General features: G+C 42.9%; 1 protein-coding gene across 1 annotated transcript in view; it reads left to right on the top strand.

Annotated features, from left to right (window-relative positions):
* The first annotated feature begins 1,495 nt into the window (after window positions 1-1,495).
* Window positions 1,496-22,608, top strand: part of SNTB1 (syntrophin beta 1) — a 125,634-nt gene continuing 104,521 nt past the window's right edge. Inside the window, exon 1 of the mRNA XM_070940355.1 lies at window positions 1,496-2,147. Within this exon, the coding sequence (XP_070796456.1) occupies window positions 1,496-2,147 (652 nt within the window). The remainder of the gene's footprint in view (window positions 2,148-22,608) is intronic.

Consider the following 22,608-nt stretch of genomic DNA (forward strand, 5'->3'; position numbering starts at 1 on the left):
CATCATAACTTTGAATAGTCACTAAATGAGTGGTTTTACATCGAGGATTATGTGTACTACAACTCTTTTCAAGCAGCTCTTCTAACTGTTGCAACAGCAGCCAAGAGGTACAGCTAGCAACTGGCGCACTCTTGCTTTTCACTCACATTAACTGAATGGGAAGAAGTGTTTCTTTAATAGGATTCTTTAATCTCCTATTAAAATCTAAATCTAAAACCTGACAAAACTATAGTTGAAACCTAGGAACTGTGGGATTTTCAACGCTCCTGCCAATCTACTGACACAGTTTTAAAATAGGTTATTTAACATGAAAAACTAATACACTTAGATTGCCGTGATCTAGTTTAGGAAAAGACTGGAGGAGAAAAAAAATAACTGCATGATCTTCGTGCAGGGAAACGAGAAAGCAAAATAAAACAAAAGCAACCTGCAATTTATTTCCAAGGATAAGATTGTAGGAAAAGTTGATTATTCCCACCCTTCCTCCAGGGAGTCGAGAGCCATTTTGAAGGAAGGCTGGCTCTGGGATTCTTGTCCAAACCTCTGGAGTCACGGGAACGCTGATCTTGTACACAGGTAGTCCTCAACTTGCAACCACAGTTGAGGCCAACATTTATGTTGCTAAGTGAGACACATGTTGAGTTTTGTCCCGTTTTTACAACCTTTCTCGCCACAGTTAATCATCATTGCAATTATTAAGTTAATAACAGCTGTTAAGCGAGTCTGGTTTACCCATAGATTTTCCTTGTCAGAAAGTCGCAAAAGATAATCGTGGGACACCACAACCGTCATAAATATGAGTCAATTGCCAAGAGTCTGAATTTTGATCCCCTTGCCCACGGGGATGCCGCAAAAGGGTCGCTAAGTGTGGGGAAAAAAAAAAATCGTCAGTCGCTTTTTTTCTGCGAAGTTGTAACGGTCACTGAACAAACGGTTGTAAATCGAGGACTACCTGTCCCCGCACTCCAGGTTTCGGAGAAACGGCCCCAAGGTGATCTAAGATTACTTTTAGACGGAATTCAGGACACCCCACAGCCGGGGAGCCCAAGCAGGCCCCTTTTTTTCCCTCCCTCCTTAGCGTCGGGGACGCTTTTGTAAGCGTTCTGAGGGAAACGCCTCCACCTAGGTGGGTCCTCGGGGCAGCGTCCGGACCTCACTAACCCCCCCACAGACAACTCCGGTTCGACAGGGCGAGCGTCCCGAAGGCAGAAAGCCTCGCCCTTCCGCCCCTCCCCTCCTTCCCCCCCCCTGCCCTCCCCTAACCCACCCCGCTGGCTTAACCCGGGTCCCTCCCCTCGGCCAAGTCTCCGCCGACCTCTCGGAGTGGCGACGCGGCTCCGGGCGCTCTCTTTCACCCACTTCTTTTTTTTTTCCCCCTTTCCCGGGGCGTGGTGTGTGTGCCTGTGTGTAGCCGCGCGCGGGTGTGTGTATTTGTGTGTGTGTGTGTGTGTGCCCGTGCGCTCAATCACATGGTGTTTTAAGAAATGCTCCAAAGATGGCGGTAGCGGCGGCCGGAGGCGGCGGCAGCGGTGTCGGCCGGTTGCAGCGGAGCGGCGCGCTGGAAGTTTTGGTGCGCGACCGGTGGCACCGGGTGCTGGTGACCCTGAGCGGCGAAGCGCTGGTGCTGAGCGGCGAGGAAAGCGGAGGCGCCGCGGCTTACAACGGCATCGGGGCAGCCTCGGCGGGCAATGGAACTTTCTGCGGCAGAGGAGCTGGGGCGTCGAAGGCGGCGACAGCCTCTTCTTGTCCCCTGCCCGGCGCTGGCTCGCCCGAATCGCCGTCGGGGAGCAGCTACAACAGCAGCGGCAACAACAACGGCGGGAGCCCCAAGACGGCGGCGGCGGGAGTTCGGACGGCACTGACCGACTTGCCCGAACAAGTGCCCGACGCCGTCTCCAACCAGAAGCGGTGCGTCAAGGTGTTGAAGCAAGAGATGGGCGGTTTGGGCATCAGCATCAAAGGGGGCAAAGAGAACAAGATGCCCATCCTCATCAGCAAGATCTTTAAAGGCTTGGCGGCCGACCAGACCCAAGCGCTCTACGTCGGCGATGCCATCCTGACCGTCAACGGCGCGGATTTGCGCGATGCCACCCACGACGAAGCCGTGCAGGCGCTCAAGAGGGCGGGCAAGGAGGTCGTGCTGGAAGGTAAAAAAGCTTGCGCGTCCGGCGCGGTGGCAATCCCTAAACAACTCCCCCTCACCCCCGTTTTTTTTTTTTTTTTTTTGCAAGCGCTCTGCACATGCCCGGAGGCAATCCTGGTTAGCTTTGCAAGAGGCGTTTGTTAAAACGTGAGAATGCTTTTTACTCTGAACCTTGGGGGGCGGGGAGGGGGGAGAAAAACCCAGAAGTGTGGGAAAGCCGCGCGTGTGCCGCCTTGCACGCCCGTTCGCTAGGAGTGATCTGGGAATCTTGGCATTCCAAGGTTATGACGCCACGTGTTGCTGGACGCTCGCTGGTCCTGCGCTTCCAAACACGTGCGCGCCGCGCGGGGGGGGGTTCCTCGTGGGAAACCGAGGCTTGTTCCAGAATGCGGGGCCGATCTAGTGGGGGGGGGAGGTGTGTTCGTGTATGTGTGGAGGGAGTGGGGGGGGTCTCTTCCTCCGCTTGTGTATCAGTTTAGTAGCCCCAAGTGGCTTCCCTGCTCTCAACCCGGTTCTGGGGTTCCAAAATAATAATAATAATAATAATAATAATAATAATAATAATAATAATAATAATAATAATAATAATAATAATAATAATAATAATAATAATAAATAATGATGATGATGATGCATTCAGTGTTACAATATTTTGCTTTTAATATGGGATAAATATGGAACGCACAATCAATATGAATGAAACTTGATCAAGGCGAGAGATCCAACCTGGAACCAAGGAGAACTTCCCTTGACCAGTAAGATACAATTAATCAATGAAACAACCTTGCCTCCAGAAGTTGTGGATGCTCCCAACGCTGGAGGTTTTTTTATAAAGAGATTGGACAACCATTTGTATGAAATGGTATAGGCCTCCTGCTTCAGGAGGGGTTGGACTAGAAGACCTCCAAGGGTCCCTTCCAACTGTTATTCTGTTAAAATCTAAAGAAGCCGCGCATCTCATTGAAACGCAAAGCGGGCTCTCCCTCTCCTCCAATAAAGGCTTGGAATGAGCTTTCCTCCTACAAACCTGCGGCGGCGTCTGCAACCTTTCACACAATCCCGGCACAGCTGCATTTGCCCAAGCGCCTGCACTTTTTAAGTTAGTTTTCACATTAATATTTTCTGCAGCGAGGCCAGCCGGGGATGTCTTGGAGTCGTGCCCGTGGGAGAATCCGCTAACCAGTTCGGGCATGTTAGGTGATTATAAGCCTTTCTGGGTAGTTAGTTACTTTGGGTTAATGGGGTAGAGAAGCTGCTTTCAAGCTATGAGTAACAAGCCCAAAACCAGCCGTGGTGAAAAAGTGAAACTCTGCCTTCTTAACCCCCCCCCCCCCCCAAACCTTTTACTAGGAGTTGCTCATTACGGAGTTACTTTTAAGTTCCCTTCTTTGCAATGGTTGGGGAGAGTTGCAGTGTACTGTAGTCATTTCAATCTGGATAAAAACTAAGTAGAGGCAGCGGTAAAATGTTCAAGCCTGAGATATGAGCTGCCCTGGATCCATGGGCTAGCAAATCTAACATAGCATCTTGTGCAAACAAGGTTTAGTAAAATATGGTTCGTTACTGATGGGAAAGCGGAGTCCATATGTGTCAGGATATGAATCTGTCACAGCTGAAAAAGGCAAACAGCTGGGCTAATAGCTTTTCATATGGTGTTCCTTTGGCAGGCTTAAGGGCCTCTAGCAGTTTTTTTTTTTTTTTTGCAAGCCGATCTGGAAAAACAGGATCAGAGGCTTTCTGGTGATAAAAAAGATAGTTTTCCTTTTTCTAAAAAAAAAAAAAAAAAAAAAAAATCACCTTGAAGATAGGAAATAATTAGGGGTGTGTGTTTTTAAGAAATTCCTTCCCTTTCCATCCTTTTTAGGACAGGTGAGAACTTGTGGGTTGTACAGGGTTAAGTAAAACAGCAGGAGGGATACCATTTCTTCAGCTACTACAATCTTGGCATTTTATCCTCTCTCCCCCCCCACCCCCACCCCTTCCATAGCTGATTAGATGAGGGCTCTCTTAAGAAGATGTGCTGATAAATCTGATGGGCAGACTTTTTAAAATTTAATTCTCTTCCTTTCTGACGGGAGAATTAAGCTGTATGAAAAGGCAAGGTGTTTTCCTGTGATTGTGCTATAGCTTTCCTATGCTTGCTGTGGCTGAATGCGTGGGAGTCAATACTTGTGCTGGTTTATTTGATAGTGAGATCCTAGTCACTTGCTTTTCTAAGCAAGTTAGGCTTTTTGTACTGTTCATGGTGTTGTAGAAGAGAGAATTCAAACGGTCGTACTTTGCAGAATGAGGGCTAAACTAGTGCCATGGCATGAAATACCGTTTCAAGCATTATCAAATTTAGGGGAGGCAAGTGCAAATATTTAATCTATAACATGGGCTGGATGAGCCCTTGGGAAGAGAGAGACTGCAAAAAGACTCCCAGTGTGAGCTAGTGATTAAGCTGTTAGATTGGCATAGAGAAAATTTGGGTTCCAAACTACCCACAGTCACCAAATTGTGGTTGGATTTGGGCTAGTTATAAGAGCCTTGGTGGTGCAGCGGACTAAAGTGCTGTTAAGTGCTAGCGCTTAGCTGCCAGCTGCCTGCAATTAGTGCAAGTTCGAATCTCACCAGGCTCAAGGTTGACTCAGCCTTCCATCCTTTCAAGGTAGGTAAATTGAGGACCCGGATTGTGGGGGCAATAAGCCAACTTTGTATAGAACAACACCGCTTAGGGGGGCCCCGAAAGCCCTAATAAGCAGGTATATACAAAAAAGTATACAGGCTATTGCTATAATGCATTGTAAGCCACCCTGAGTCTATGGAGAAGGGCGGCATATAAATTGGACAAATAAATAAATAAATAGTTACTATTTCTCAGGACAGTCTATTTCACAGAATTATTTTGGGGAAAAATAGAAGAAACCGCTAACAACCTTGAGTTCCTGAACATAAATAAAAGGGATATAAATCCAACAAATAAATTTAAGTGGGTAAGGCCAAATCATACATGAGATTTGATGAAGGTTTTCCTTCTTTGGAGTATATCTGTTTTAGTTCTTATGTGACAATTTCTATCTGTTTCCCAACTCAGAATTTAAGTCAAAAAGTCATTTGAAAAGCCACTTCTGGCATAATAGTCTTGCAGATCTTTAAAATACACAAAACTCATTGTCATCTTCCAAGTAAGAACCTGTAAAATTATATCCTTCCGGTGTAATATTATGGATCTGCCTTTAAAAGCACACTCAAATACATTTAGGGGGATAATCCCACATGTGTAAGAGTGCTGAAGTAAAATCTCTTAAAAGGGGAAGGCATTCAGCCCATAGATTCTGAGATTCTGAATTGATAATGGGAAAAAAATGAAAGCTTAATTAACCCAAGGAAGCACCTATAATACCTCAGAGTCAAAGAGATTAGATTATGCAATTCTGATTTAAAAAGTTGGATGGAGGTGAGTGACATGATTGCCAAGGAAAACAATCGTGCTATTTAAACTGCAGAAGTCTATGCATTAGACAAAGGTTAGTGCTGGAACAACGACTAAGGCCTAGTTCTGAGGAAATTGTGGCTTTGTCTGTCACCAATAGCTTGGTGCCTTCTGGGTGTGCTGTCTTTTAAATTCCATAATTCCCAGCCAGAATGCATTGCATAAGATAGTTGAAAAAAAAAAGATCTAGTCTATCACAAAAGATGGGTGTGTACTGAGGTTGTTGGTGGAAATAATCATAAGGTTAGTTTTTCCCCTAGATTTGTGCACTGTAAACCACATTTTAAAAAAGATTTTGAATTTTTTTTGGGGGGGGGATGGAGACAATTACTTGAAAATCTGCTGTTCTTACTGTCTGTCAAGGCAAATTAAAAGTGCAGGCCTTTAGAAAATTGGAAATTGTAAAACTAAACATCCATGCTATGTTCGTAGAGGACAAAAATGTCCTCAATTATCACTTGTTTGCACACCCAAGTTCATTGTAACCTTTAGATCTTGACCTCCAAGTTGTTGGCATAAGTGAAGAAAGCTAACAATACGCCACAATTTTTAATCACTTCTTTTTGTAAAGGATTTGTTCAAATACATGCCACTGCTTATCTTTCATACTTTCAAAACTTAAAAGCAAGTATGTTACTGGAGCAGAAAAATGTTCCCAAAAGTTACAAGGACACATTTTTTTTTTCTTTGCATGACTATTATTACTGAATAGGTTTTGTTGTATTGCTTCTCTTAAGAAGCAATGTAGAACATAGAGTCAAATGTCAACAGTACAAAAATATCAAACATATAATTTAAAAATGTAACAAAGAAGTGTTGACAGGGTCTTAATCCATTATGAGTCCAAATTATATAACGCATACAAACATAGTCCTTATGCTAGTTATTGACTAAAATAAAGTTTGACTGGTGGCAGTGTTCCTGTAGGGAGAACCTTCTTGAACCAACTTGAGTTTGAAAAATGAGTTTGCAAACTTTTAACCTTCCCTGATTTCTTTTGGACTGGGTGACTTAAAAGGAGACAAATAGTGACTACAAGTAATCCTTGACTGATGACCACAATTGAGGCCAAAATTTCTGTTGCTAAGCAAGACAATTGTTAAGTGAATTTTGCCCCATATTTTGAGCTTTCTTGCCAGTGGTTAGGTGAATCATGTTAAGTTAGCCACATAGTTGTTAAATAATCTTGGAAATGACGTACTATGTTGGTGTCACTTCATCATAGAAATAAATTGCTGTCCCTATTGTTGTTTCTATTTAAACAGACGTTTGATATGCAGAAATCTGCAGACAAACGTAACAAGCCAGAGAAGAACCTGTTCGCCTATAGAACTGGTAGGAGACACAGACCACACGGAGAGTAAGAAGCTGACAATCCCAATTGTCACTTAACACATAAAAAAAGCTGAGGAGCCAACCTTCCTAACTGCAATGCATTTATTTGGCAACAATTGCTCATATGAAAAATTAATGTGAATGGGAAGCTTGTACCTAAACGTGACTTTTCCACCTGCAAAATAATTAAGATGATTGACATAAACAATATTAGAGTGTAAAATTGGACAGACCCAAGTTAAATTCCTCAATCTGACACCCTGACTCCTTTGATTTCTGTCTTCATTAGTAATTGAGACAGACAATTAGGAAGTTCAACAAGAATGTGTTTATTGATCTAATAGAGGTAAAGCTTACAATGAAAGGGATAGCCTTGTATTTGCAAATGGGATTTGATCCTCTCTTTTCTTATTCTTTCATTCATAACTGAGATGTGGAATAGTATCTTGGATTGGCACAAAATCACAAATCAAACATACAAGGTCAATTTTAATGGAAGCATGCAATACATTTTCAGGTTGTTGTTTTCTTCCTGAATTCTGATTCCTCTGCTTTTTGAAGGCCAAGTAATGAGCAGTTATAAAATATAGATTTGAAGTTTCAGCTTTATTTCAAGATTGAGGCCTTCTACAGGCCTAAATCTTTTACCTGTGTTGGACAGTGAAAACTATTCCAGTTATAATAGTCCACTGTCCAGTGAATCTTGAGAACAAAAGAGGGGGTCAACCTATTTTCCAAAGCTCCAGAAGGCAAGACAAGAAACAATGGATGGAAACTAATCAAGCAAGCAGAGACAGGTAACTCGAACTATGGAGAAATTTCCTAACAATGAAAACAATTAACCAGTGGAATGGCTTGCCTTCAGAAGTTGTGGGTGCTCCATCACTGAAGGATTTTAAGAAGAGACTGGACAGTCACTTGTCTGGAAAGTTAGAGGGTCTCTTGCTTGTGGCAGGGTGTTGGACTAGAAGACTTCCAAGGTCCTTTCCAATTCTATTATTCTGTTGATTACTTGAAAGGAGATTAGACAAAGCAAGTAATTACATGAGAATCTGGAGAAACTCACTTTCATTCCAATAAAGTCAAGTGGGATTGAAAACTATTTTCTCTAGAGAAATCAGGAAGATTATTACACCATCTCTACGAGACCACATTATATCATTCCAAGCAGCCCTTTTTCATTTTTCAATCTTTGTTTTGTATTTTTGCATGTCACACATTTTTGAATGCTTGCCACACGAACCAGAGTAAAGGAGTAATTAAAATCAGTTGTGGTAAGGACAACTGGCTCCGGTATGAAGGTATTTTATCAAGTCAAGAAAAGAAACTTTGCTTTTACTTACTAAATTTATTATTTATACAGTTCTGGGATAAACTAGGATCCAACAATAACCATTTTAGCTGAGGTGTCAGCAGACAAGGGCCATGAATTTTGCATGCTGTGGCAAGGGAAACTAATAAACCATCCTTGTGATATTAATTGGCATCTAGTTGTTGCTTGCAGCAGCTTTCCCAATGTAATATCTCCAAATATATTGGACCACAATTCCCTAGGTTCTCTGCCAGCATAGGCATTTTTTTTTTCTCACAGAGCATTCTGGGATTTATAATGAGTTTGATGATTGGTGGAGCGATGTCAAGAAAGGATTGCTTTTGGTACTTTTCCTCTGAACATCTGCTCCATGCCTAGGGTGATCACAAAGAGGGCTAGTCTTTCAAAGACCAAGAGCCTTGAAGAGAGTGGGAGAAACTGGCCTTGGTGGTTAGTTGATGATTGATTCAAGCAAGTGCTATTTTCTTAAAGGGATTTTCTCATAGCTGTAGTAGGTACTAGCCAATCTAGGCAAGTCATAACTTTGAGCATTTTAGGAGCAGTGTTGTTTCTTTTACCATGGGGGTGTCAAACTCTGTTTCATTGAGGGGCGCATCAGGGTTGTGATTAACTTCGTGTGTGTGTGTGTGTGTGTGTGTGTGTGTGTGTGTGTGTGTGTGTGAGTGAGAGAGAGAGAGAGAGAGAGAGAGAGAGAGGGAGGGAGAGAGACCAGTTTGACACCGCTTATGTCAGGGGCACCTGTGGTGGCCTGAGCAGGGCTGGAGGATTTCTGCAACGGCCTCCTGCAGCACTCTGCCAGCGAAAAGGGCTCTGTTTTTGCTGGCAGAGGCACCCACGGGCCAGTGCTTTGCTGTTTCTAGGGTGGCCCCACAGGCCAGATCCAGCTCGCAGGCCTTGGTTTTGACATCCCTGTTTTACGAGGTAAGATTAGCTTGAGAGAAGACACCTTCCTCTTATCCTATTCTCCTGGAATTTAGCATAAGGATTTAGCTTTGATACCACTACCACCAAAATAAAATGGGAGAGAGGTCATAGAACAGCATTGCTTAAACACGGGGATGTGATGATTAAAAGAAAAAGCTTTGGGTAGCTTATCTGGGGTATTGCCACCATAACCAGAGGTGGGTTGCTACCAGTTCTCCCCGGTTCGGGCAAACTGGTGGCGGCGGCGGGAGGCTCCGCCCACCCACCCGGGTGCTTCTGTGCATGCGCAGAACCGTCGTGCGTGTGCAAGCGCACACCCACCCATGAGCAAACCAGTAGCAACGGGATTTGCAACCCACTACTGACCATAACCTCTAATGGTCCATAATCAGGAAGTCAAATATCATTTTGGAAAACCTGTTGTAAACCTTCAAGGTTTATCCCAAAGGTGTTTTTTCAAGAGGCAACTGGACTTTCTGGTTTCTGAAGAAGCTTCTTGGAGGAGAAGCAAAACATCTTCAAAGAAAACCAAGAAAGTCCAGATGCTTCTTGAAAAAGCACCTTTGGGACAACCATGACCTGGATGATTGAGAATCTCCACAGACAGTTCAAGATTTAATTCAAGATTTCAAGATTTAATTCAACATTTCAAGAAGCTTGCCTTCAAAAATTGCAGGTTCTCTATCACCGGAGGAGGAGATTGGACTATAAGATCTCCAAGGTCTCTTCCAATCTATTATTCTATTAAGATTCAACATAGCCATCCTCATTTATGTAACATTTTGCCAGTTCCTGTACTCTTCCTTCTGTCCTATTTTTTTTCTTCTGTTCAATCTATTTTTTTACTTGTGTAATTGCCAAGAGTTGTTTTGGTTGAGGTATTATAGAAAAAATATTTAATAAATAAATAAAACAGATCCTATGGGTTTGTTCCTCTGCTTGTTGTTTACTTGAACTCATTTGCATATATTCTGGATAGGAAGGCAGGCTATAAATCAAAAAGGTAAAATAACTGTTAAGAATCACAGCGGTTTGCGAGGAAAAAACTCTGCAAGGCTAAGAACGAATAAAGCAACCGATTACAGTAAAATTTCAGGACCCTGTAAATTCACTTAGCTTTAGTCCTCACTGAAAACTAGTGGATTTTTAAAATTTAAGGTCATTAAATTGCTTTCAGTAAAAGGCTCTATGCGATATGGGACAGCTTGGCTCACAGCCCTAAATGCTCGAGGTTTGCTATCCATTCACTCTCATTTAAAAAAGAAAAGTAAAAAAAAATAACATGAAGACATTTGAGAGTATTTTGTGGCTGCTCTCCCAAAACAACCTTTTGGGGGGTTGCAGAATAGTCACAGAATAGCTTTTATGTGGGACTATGCTGGTCAATTCTAAACTACCCATCCTTCATAAGTACAGTGGGGAAAGATTAAGTCAGCAAGTATCTAAAGGAAGGTCCTTGCTGATTAACATTTTTGTACTGCTTTAAAGATTTCTTTTTTAAAAGGAGCTTACCTAGGTCAGCCTAAAGCCTTCCTCAGGTAGAAGTGTAGGATATAAATATTTTAATAAGGCAATTGGGTAGGAAGAAATTAAATCATTGATTCTCTGCAAGCAGTTTCCATACAGGCATGAAAACATAATGTTAAATATAAATAAATACGGCATGGGTCCACGGTATCTGAGGAGCCCTATGACCCCAATGGGACTAATCCCCACCCCACTTATGCTAGCGGAAAGGGCATGGTACGGATATTGTCTGCTAAGGATTTCTGGTGGGCAGGATCAAGGGGAAGAGTCTTTTCTGCTGTGGCCTCGAGGTGAGAACTGCCGCCCTCCCCCTTTTGGCCTTCTGGAAGGGTATTAAAACGTGGCTTTGTTGGGTGGTGATTGATAAGAAAGAAGATCTCATCCCTCTACCATCTGTCTCTTAGTCCTTGTTTCTTTGTATACAGGTAATCCTTGACTAGGGGATGTGGTGGCTCAGTGGCTAAGATGCTGACCTTGTCAATCGAAAGGTCGGCAGTTCAGCGGTTCGAATCCCTAGTGCCGTGTAACGGGGTGAGCTCCCGTTACTTGTCCCAGCTTCTGCCAACCTAGCAGTTCAAAAGCACGTAAAAAATGCAAGTAGAAAAATAGGGACCACCTTTGATGGGAAGGTAACAGCATTCCGTGTGCCTTTGGCATTTAGTCATGCCGGCCACATGATCACGGAGACTTCTTCGGACAGCGCTGGCTCCTCGGCTTTGAAACGGAGATGAGCACCGCCCCCTAGAGTCAGGAACAACCAGCACATATGTGTGAGGGGAACCTTTATCTTTACCGTTAATCCTCGATTTATGACTACGATTTATTGCTCCATTTTGCGAGCTTTCTTGCCACTGTGATTAAGTGAATTACCACAGTTGTTAACTTAGTTAACTTAGTAACACGGTTGTCAAGTGAATCTGGCTTCCCCATTGACTTTGCTTGTCAGAAGATCACAAAAGGCGATCCATCTGACCCTGCAACCGTCATAAATACATGCCAGTTGCCACATGTTTGAATTTTGATCATGTGACCGTGGGGGATGTTGCAATGGTCATAATTGTGAAAAACGGTCACAAATCACTTTTTCGGTGGCATTGTAACTTCAAACGGTCACTAAATGAATGATTGCAAATCAAGAACAACCTTAAAATTTTGATTGCATAGTTTTAATATTGAAATTATTTTTCTATTTGTCTTTTTATAATCTGTGAGTTCCCCAGTCGTTTTATAGGGGAGATGGGTAGCATAAACATTTAATCAATCAATCAATCAGATGCTCTGGAGTAATTTTTACCTCATATTTTTGGGGCCCAGAATCTTTGATGTCGAATTGGTTGAAAGTGCCCAGGGCTGTTATTCCCAAAAAGTAAAATCTGAAGTTTTCCAATTAACACATTTTACTAATGCTACCGTTCACTTCACAAGGTGTTACGAGACTCCTGATTGTGAAGTATCACAAACCAACACAGCTCTCTTCCTATGATAAGGCAGAGGAATAACCTGTTTTTGTGTCTCTGCAGCTGCTACTGCAGAATTGCCATCCTTAACGTGTGCCTCAAGAATAATCCCGTACTGTCATCTGTAAGCTATGCAATTTAATATTCGGATTCAGAGTGAATTAAAATATCCCAGCATTGCAAAAATTATCCTCCTTTCCCTACCCCATATAAATAAATTTCCCCTTTCATATGCCTGCATTAATCATTTTCTTATAACAGCTGAAGGGGGCAGATGGGTAAATGAAGTGGCGAACAAGCCATGCTTTGGCTTAAGGCTTTTTGTCTAAATCATAGTTTAGAGTTGTGGTGCCTGGTGTCCCCCATACTGGCCATGCCTTCTCTTGAAATTGCAATTGCAACCAAAGCACCTAGGATTGAGTGGACCGTGGACCAGGGCTCTTCTGAATTTTTAGCTTTTCTTTTTAAAAAATCATATCAACTAAGTAAACAGAGAAAAAATGAACAGGTAGTTTTTTTGCTCAATTTGCTAGGAGAACCTCATTTTGGTTTTATAATTTGGGACTAGTAAGAGTTAATTTAGAAGGGTTAATTTAGAAGTGCAAGATTATGAATGCTTGTTTTTTTTAAAAAAAATGCTATAAAGACAAATATTGTTAAAAATCATGTTTCATTTTTCAGGTTATCGATCATTGATGGCTAATTGTCCTATATTCATTCATTTGGTGCTTTGAGGTTCCTACACACTCAGGTTTTTTTTTAATTCAAATGTAACAGGGACTACTCAGGCACCTTAGTTTTTTTTAAAAAAAATTCTTCTCATTTCAACTCAATTAAATAGACAGCAGGTATGTTGCAGCGCAAAACTCCCAGTTTTATCATATTTATTTACAGAAATGCCTGTGGTCCACACTTTTTTTTTTTTTTAAATTTGATTTATATGCCGCCCTTTTCCGGAGACTCAGGGCGGCTTACAATGCGCTAAGCAATAGCCTTCATTCTTTTGTATATTTATACAAAGTCAGCTTATTGCCCCCACAACTGGGTCCTCAATTTACCTACCTTAGAAAGGATGGAAGGCTGAGTCAACCTTGAGCCTTGGCAAGATTCGAACCTCCAGTAATTGCAGGCAGCTGTTCTTAATAACAGGGTGCTTTAGACCACTGTACTACCAAGGCACTAAGGATTTTTATCATTCTTTGACGATAAATATGACTGTGGTTGCATTGTACCGCTTTCATTGGAACCTTTCAAAGCTTAACCTTTGAAAAATTGTACAGGTAGGCCTCAACATTCATTTAGTGATTGTTCAAAGTTACAACGGCACTGGAAAAAGTGACTTATGCCAATTTTTACATTTAGGACCATTGCAGCATCCCGATGGTTAAGTCATCAAAATTCAGATGTTTGGCAACTGGTTCATATTTATGACAGTTGCGGTGTTCTTTGATCATGTCATTGCCATTTCTAACGAGCCAAGTTAATGGGGAAGCCAGATTGGCTGAATGACTCCATGATTCATTTAACAATGGAAATGATTTGTTTAACAACTGAAAGATCATAAAATGGGGCAAAATTCACTTAACAACTGTGTTGCTTAGCAATTAAAATTTTAGGCTCAATTGTGGTCATAAATCAAGGATTATTTTTATTTCTTTAGATAATTTATTTAGATTACCTGTAAAGGTGAGTTTGAAGCTGTAAATTAGAAGGTGGTAAGGAACCACTAACCAGTTTCACTTTCTGATTGGTTTTTTTTTTTTTTTTTGGCCAGCCATTTTGTGAAGAAATAAGACTTTCCCTTCTGGAGTAGCCATTTTCTGACTGTCGTGGTATGGTTTAAAAAATACTTAACCTAGTTTGGAAGGAAACCTCATTGTATGAATGGTTTTCACTTTCCTTGGATGGCCCAAAAATCTCTGCAGGGTACAAATTTTGAATGAGCCAAGTTGGAAGACAGGAGAGTTTTCTTCTTAGGAAAATGAGCTTTGCAAAATAGGAAATTCCTTCCCAGCATTTTTTTTTTTTTTTTTTGAGATTTGCTGGATATCGGGGAGAGGGAGTGATAACTCTGCTAAAGCTGTTTTGTAATGCTCTTATGTGACTGAAGGAAAAACAATGTTTTTCTTATAGAATGGACAAAGAAAGAGGGGGAGGGGTATCAAACTCTACACTGGGAGCATTCTTCCTCCCGTTCCAGTAGGTGGGAAATTTGGTATCCGTGCAGTTATATCATTCTTTTCCCTAAAACGGGTCTCCCGCAGTGGTGCATATTAAAAAATGTTCCAGAGAGTTAAAACTTGGTGGATGAATCCAGCGGAAAGATTTCCCTGATTAGAAGAGAAAATAATTGACAGGACCAAGTGAGCCCACCAACCACTGTGCCAGTACATTACTTGTTTTCCTGATACCTTTTCCTTGTTCAGTGAAAAAAGCAATGACTGTGTACTATGCCTGCAGTGCAGTGAGATTAGCTGTACAAGATCTGATGCAGACTGCTGTTAGACCTCTGACCTTGGTGAAAGATCTGAGAACAGTCCGCTTGGTCTCGGGGAGAGGTTGTGATATTTTGAGAACTTACTAGCTCTGGGGGCTGAAGCCACCGAGACTCTTGTGCGACTTTAAAAATCAGGAGGTTTAAATCTACCTCACGTAATATAACTAAGCATGGGGTCTGTGAGCAGCAGTGTGTCCACCAAACCCTCCGCCACAAAGAAGAGGGGATCGACCTGTTCTCCAAAGCACCCGAAGGCAGGACAAGAAGCAATGGATGGAAACTAATCAAGGACCTAGAATTAAGGAGAAATTTCCTGACAATTAGAACAATTAATCAGTGGAACGACTTGCCTCCAGAAGTTGGGGATGCTCCAACACTGGAGAGATTTAAGGAGAGATTGGACAACCATTTGTCTGGAATGGTATAGGGCAGGGGTGTCAAAACTCAAGGTCCGGGGGCCAGATGCGGTTCGCGGGATGCTTACGTCTGGCCTGCGGGGCCATCCTGGAAACTGTGAAGGACTGGCCCACAGTGCCTCTGCCAGTGAAAACGGAGCTCTGGAGGTTTGCATGCGGCCCTCCTGAGCTCCGTTTTCACTGGCAGAGGGTTGCAAGAGGCCTTTGCAACTGAAAACAGAGCTCGGGAGTCCGTTTTCTCTGGCAGAGTGCTTGGTCCACCACAGGTGCCCCGACATGAGTGACATCAAGCTGGTTGTGCCCACCCTCTCTCTCTCTCTCTCTCACACACACACGGGCTACAATTACAGACTTGGAAGGGACCTTGCCCTCCCCAGGCTCCAGAGACTCTCCAGGAGGGCAAAAATGGCCTTCCCCACCCCTCTGGAAGCTCTCTGGAGGCAGGAAATAGACCGTTTTCTAACTTCTGGTGGGTCTGAAAGGCCCAAAAATCAGCTGGCTGGCCCGCACATGCACGCTGGAGTTGAGCTAAGGCAATGCTCACATGCCCACAGATATGTCTTTGCGTGTCACCTGTAGCATGCGTGTCATAGGTTCGCCATCACAGCCCTATAGTATAGGGCTGTGATGGCTAACCTTCTGGACTGAGTGTCCAAAGCGCACATGTGCGCGCGCAAATGCACATGTGTGTGGCCAAACCCCCAAAATGCAATGCGTGCACGCCCCCCACATGTGCCGCACCCCCATGCATGTGCATGCGCCCTACCCCTGTGCAGACACACATCCCCGCATGCACCCCACGAGCAGCTCCCTGCATGTGCCCTGCACATGCATGCGCACCCACCCAGCATGCGCCCCGCCCCATGCATGTGTGCGCACCCCCATGCGCTCCACCACCACATGAATATGCGCACGCGGCCCCCCTGTTTGCACACATGGCCTCCCTGTATGCGCCCCGCGCATGCGTGGTAGAGACCCGAAGACCAGCTGGCCAGCGGGAGGCACGTGCACTTGCACGATGGGTCTGAGCTGGGGCAATAGCTCGCATGCCCACAGAGAGGGCACTGCGTGCCACTTTTGGCACACGTGCCATAGGTTTGTCATCATGAGCGAACCTAGGGCCTGTACTATTTCGGACAAATACTTGTCCAGTCTCTTTTTTAAAACTTAAAGTGATGGTGCACCAACAACTTCTGAATGCAACCCATTTCATTGATTTATTGTTCTCACTGTCAGGAAGTTTCTCCTTAGTTCTAGGTTGTTTCTCTCCTTGATTAGTTTCCATCCATTGCTTCTTGTCCTACCTTCAGGTGCTTTGGAGAATAGCACCTTTGGGTCCTGATGGACAGGCAAAGAAGAAAATGTGGGATTCCAAATTAAACATTCTTCATGAATAAAATAAACTTTGAGCACAGACTGCCACATTCTTTCCACGGGTCGTGTCTACTCATGTCAGGAATAGATTTGTTCTGGCTGGAGGAACCAACTCTGGGCGAAACTAGTGGAAGTCTTGTTGAAGCAAGCTCCATTATGCATTTCTCCAATTAATTTCATCAGGGCTTGTCCAGAATAATAAACCAACTTGGTGACCATCTTCAGATATCTTGAGAGTCAACTTTCAGATTCCCTGCTGGAACAATGTAAATCAAGCCCCTAGATTGAAATGTCTGAGTAAGGAAGCAAGATTCACACCGAGTTTAATTGGATTTAATATCAGACAAAAAGGAAGTGAGTAAGATACAGAATCTTGGGAACTGCATGAGGAAAATTTTAACTTAGTGAATTCATTTTGGCGGGAGCTTGGTGAATTTCTCCCAAATGGCTTAATCAGAGGGACAACTCTCTTTACAATATAAGACTGAGTTGTTCAGTAAGTTTGTCATGTTTTGAAATACTCAGTTTTCTTTCTCAACCTTTTAAGAGTTTTCTTACAATGTGTCCTGAAGCTGCCAGGTTGCAGAAATCAACTCCAGATCCACTCCCAATCGGGCCATTAACAATGTGGATTTAATGCAGTGGTGAAATCCAAATTTTACTACTGGTTTTATGGGCGTGGCTTGGTGCGCATGGCAGGGGAAAGTACTGCAAAATCTCCATTCCCACCCCACTCGGGCCAGCCAGAGGTGGTATTTGCCGGTTCTCCGAACTACTCAAAATTTCTGCTGCCGGTTCTCCGAACTGCTCAACATTTTTGCTACCGGTTCTCCAGAACCTGCTGGATTTCACCCCTGATTTAATGGCATTAAAAAGCACATCTGGGCTGCAGAATTTGCATGAGTTTATTCCCTTCACACATCCCTGCTATGATTCTTATCTGGATTATGGGTTCCAAAGCTTTTCACTTACTTTGGAAGTAAAGCTTCAATTGATGGGAATGCAATTCCTTTAACACTGTCTCCTCTCATTTCCTGAAGAAGCTTCATCAAGGGGCAAAGAATTAGTCTTTTGCCCCATGTTATTCTTTCAAACTTGCCATCCTGAGCCTGCACCCAGTATTCATACCAGTATTTGTACCCAGCTCCCCACCTCGCTCCCTGCTTCGCCACCTATTCATATCATTGTATTCTCATTGTTTCCTTTTCATTGTTTATTCCATTGAGTGCGGCCTAGTGGCCTAGTGGTGAAGGTGCTTGCCCCCACTTGGAAGGTTGAGAATTCAATCCTAGGTAGCGGCAGATATTTCTCTCTTAGGGCGCCAAGAAAAAAAATACCTGCTGTCAACTCCGCGTGGTGTCAGGAAGGGCATCTGGCCAGTAAGTGCTCTGCTCCATCCATTCACCCTGATTCTACCCCAAATTAAGGGATTATAGGGTCGTAAAAGGAGTTTTTTATTCAATTGTTCCATTACTTTGCTACTGTTATATTTACACTTCTTTTCATTTCTCTGCTTTTATTATAAGCTGCCAAGATAAGATAAGGTAAGGTAAGGTAAGGTAAGGTAAGGTAAGGTAAGATAAGTTGAGAATCATCTTTATTGTCATTTTTTTTCTGTAGCCACTCTGGCATACATTAAAAATGAATTTCTGTTGCCTGCTCTCAAAAGTGTACACATAACAACACACATAGACATTCTATATACATACATATGTGTATACCTACATCCTAACATATAAATACATATAAATATTAATCACTGTCCATCTTGAATACATAGCTGAAAGAGGAAAATTGAGAGTTCACAACAATGGTGAAATCCAATTTTTTTACTACCAGTTCTGTGGGCGTGGCAGGGGAAGGATATTGCAAAATCTCCATTTCCACCCCACTCTGGGGCCAGCCAGAGGTGGCATTTGCCGGTTCTCCGAACTGCTTAAAATTTCCACTACCGGTTCTCCAGAACCTGATGGATTTCACCCCTGGTTCACAAGGTTGATACTGTAGGTTGAACAAAACTGGCGGAATCTGGATGTTCTGCTTCGGATACCACGAATCTTCCTCTCAGAAGGTAACAAGGAAAACAGATTGTGAAGAGAGTGTGTAGCGTCCCAGACAATCCTGCGGATCCTGGCTCAACCATCGCTTATGTGCCATGTCCTGGATGGAAGGGAGTGAACTACCAATAATCTTTTCTGCCCTCTTCGCCACCGAAGCAGTAATGCTTCCAAACAAGACTGTAATACAATAGGACAGGATGGTCTCGATCGCCCCTCTATAGAAAGTGGTAAGGACAGGGGAAGGAAGATGTATGTGACGCAGAAAATGCAGACGGTGCTGTGCCCACTTCACCAATGTCTCACTGTTGAGACCAAGCCAGACTACTCATTAGCTGCACACCCAGAGTTGCCCTACAGCGAGATAGGCAGCTAATAAGTTGAACAAATAAATAAATTTTAAATACCTAGTCATAGGTATTTAAAGGTAGACATCCAAATACATCTTTTAAACAGATAAATGTGAATGGTTATGAAGAGGGTTTTGGCCTCAGGACGGGTAGTCATAATTCTTATTTTTGCAACCAAGGGCTATGAGCAAGCAAGCTCTTCTTGAATATAATAACAGATGTTGGGGTTTTCTTCTGGGCCCTGTGTATTTCCTGGAAAAAAAAAATGTTGATCTTTACAGTTTTCACACCACTGGGATCAGTGAATAAGTACCCATCATTTTCTGAAGACCTGACCTGAACTTGCAAGAAAAGACGGAGGGCTAGAAATGTTCTTTCTCCCTAAAGAATGGGAGATTTATGTCCATCTAGAAGATCTTAAAAACAAATAACTTGGGAGACTATCTAAATACACAGCTCTTAGCTTTTGTGCTGAAATATCCCCGTAAAGCAAATGTGCTATGGCTTTAAACATTGTTTTGTTTTATAACTTGTCTAGTGCATATTTATTTGTTTATTTAACAGTCTTCCTAACATGCTGCTGTCCTAAGGGATTCTGGGCGATGCACGGCAACGTAAGAAAAATAATTACCAACATCAGAACCAAAGCATTCAGAACAATTCATATAATCGGTCATCTTATCTGAAATGTCCACAATGGCTGTTCATAATCAAATCAAGAAGGGATGAGAACTCACTGGAAGTTTTCGCTTGCTGACATCTGACATCTGTTTCTTGAAAGAAATACAGGTAGCCCTCAACTTACAACAGTTCGTTTAGAGACCGTTTGAAGTTACAGCAGCACTGATAACAGTAACTTATGACCATTTTTCACACGACCGTTGCAGCATCCCTATTGTCACGTGATCAAAATTGAGATGCTTGGCAACTGACTCATACTTATGACCGTTGCAGTGTCCTAGGGTTTTGCGACTTTCTGACAAGCAACGTTAATGGGAAAGCCACGCTCACTTAACAGCCATTTACTAACTTAACAACTGCAGGTTGTTCACTTAATAACTTAATAATATAAAGAGCCTTGGTGGATAAACAGCCTTGGCGGCGCAGCAAACTAAAGTGCTATTAAGTAGCACCAGCTGCCTGCAATTACTGCAAGTTCAAATCTCACCAGGCTTAAGGTTGACTCAGCCTTCCATCCTTTCGAGGTAGGTAAAATGAGGACCCGATTTGTGGGGGCAATAAGGTGACTTTGTATAAAAAAGAACACCGCTTTGGGGGGGGGGCAAAAACCCTACTAAGCAGATATATACAAAAGTATGAAGGCTATTGCTTAACGCATTGTAAGCCGCCCTGAGTCTCCGGAGAAAGGTGGCATATAAATCGAACCAATAAATAAATAAATAAACAAATAAACGGCAAGAAAGGTCATAAAATGGGGCAAAATTCACTTAACAAATGTCTCAATAACAGAAATTTTGGGGTCAATTGTGGTCATAGGTCAAGGGCTATCTGTATTGATAATGTCCCAGATCTTTCTCATGTCCCAACTAGCAACTCGGAGCTGTAGAAAAATCCAGAGTGCCGAGAACTCTATTCTTTTTTTTTTTGAGTTCCACAAAACTAAAGAAATCCTAGATTACAAGAAAAGGCGCCACCTCACTCACCAACACGGACTCTGCCCGTCTGGCATCCAGCCCAGAGCAGATATGAGCAAATTTATCTGGTGAGCCTGTAGGCATTTTGTCTCACCCTACACTACACTTCCATGATGCGTTTATATCAATGTGGAGACATTATCCGGATTTGTGAAGTTTTTTTTCTCTAAGAATGCCATCATTATGTTAATCCTCTTATCTCTCTTTGCTTGGTAAAACATACAAAACTGTGGTTGGTAGTGGTTTAGAAAGGCCTGTTTTAAATTATATTCCCAGGTAATAGATGATGTGTGTGTTCCTCCTCCTGATGGCTCTGAGAATGCACACCTGTATGTGTGTGTCCTCCAATTAATTACTTAACACACACTGCTGCATTTCAAACACCCAGGAATTTTTAATCACATTTCCCTCTCCCTGCATGACGTGAGCGCTAGAGATTAAGACGTTGGACTAGGACTTGGGGGCCCAGTTCAAATCCAGCATTTCCCAGGGAAATCCATTCTGCAAATATAGACGGTCCTTGATTTACGACCACAATTGAGGCCAAAATTTCCATTGCTAAGCAAGGCAGTTGTTGAATGAGTTGTGCTACATTTTATGATCTTTTTTTTTTTTTGCCATGGCTGTTAAGCGAATTACTCCAGTTGTTAAGCGAATCATGGATTTTGCTTGTCAGACACTCCCTAGGAAAGTTGTAAATGATAATCCCAGGATGCTGCAACCATTGTAAACACATCCTGGTGGCCAAGCATCTGACTTCGATCACATAATTGTTGGGAATGCTGCAACCATCATTAAGCGGGAGAACTGGTCATGAGTCATTTTTTTTTCAATCCTGTTGTAAATGGTTGTAAGTCAAGGACTACCTGCACAGCTCAGTCCCCCCCACTTTATAGGACCAACTTTTTAAAAATGCAGCCACTTCAGATCACTGCAATTCTCCAGTAGTTTGCTTATTTCTAACAAGCTTTTCTTCCTCTGCCAGCCACACCACTTCACACTGTTAAGTTCCCTATTGTTGTGGCCCGCCAGCAGAGCTGGCAGCGGATTCAGACAGTGAGGAGGTTAGGGAGGAACATGGGCCAGTCCTGGAGTCTGGGGAAGGCTCTGATGAGGGCTCTGCGTTGGAGGCAGAGAGGAGGCCAGGACCATATGCCAGTTATCAGCTGCCTTTGGAGTCAGACATCAGTGAGGCAGACAAACAGCTGGAGCCTGTTCCCAGTGTGCACATGTGCAGAGTTGCCAGACGAAGGGAACAGCTAAAGAACAAGGGTCGCCTTGGGAGTAAGGCCACAAGTGGACGATGAATTTATTTTATTTTATTTTTATTTTATAATTGGATTTATATACTGCCCTACTCCCGAAGGACTCAGAGCGGTGAACAGCCAAAAGATAAAATACACATAATACAAACTTTAAAAACAATATAAAAACACATTAAATAATTTGACCCAAATTAAAACATCCCTATTATTTTGGCCCTTCCCAGAGGGAATAAAAGAGGAGCGAAAGGGGAGTTGAGTTTGCAGGAGACAATTAGTTCGCTTAATTGGTTCCTGACTCTCGGAGATTTCTTTCCAAATTTTGAAGATATCGGCTTGGCAGCTCTCCAAGCCAGATAAGGTCTGTGGAAGGAATTCTCCCTTGAAAGACTTTGCTGGATGTGAATGAGAGGAATTCACAGTAACTTAATAAAAGGGTTTTTGTCGGGATAAGGAGTCTGCTTCATTCTCTTGGGAAGCCTAGGTCAGAACATCTATTTCATGCACTACAATGACTGTCGATGGAGATTCTCAGTTATCCAGGTCGTGGCTGTCCCAAATGTGCTTTTCCAAAAGGCCAACTGGACTTCGGTTTTCCTTGAAGACTTTTCCCTTCTCATCCAAGAAGCAGTCAGAACGGAAGAAGCTTCTTGGATGAGAAGCGAAATCTCTTCAAGGAAAAACAAAGCCCAGTTGTCCAATTCAAAAAGCAGTTTTGGGACTACTACAATGACCGCTTTGTTCAACTAGAGTGCAGTGTTTTCTGAAAAAGCAGAGGACCACATCTTGGCTTTGTGTTGTAC

The sequence above is a fragment of the Pituophis catenifer genome, unplaced genomic scaffold (assembly GCF_029215685.1).
Source record: "Pituophis catenifer annectens isolate HBS135680 unplaced genomic scaffold, rPitCat1.0.hap2 SCAF_3, whole genome shotgun sequence".
NCBI lineage: Eukaryota > Metazoa > Chordata > Lepidosauria > Squamata > Colubridae > Pituophis > Pituophis catenifer.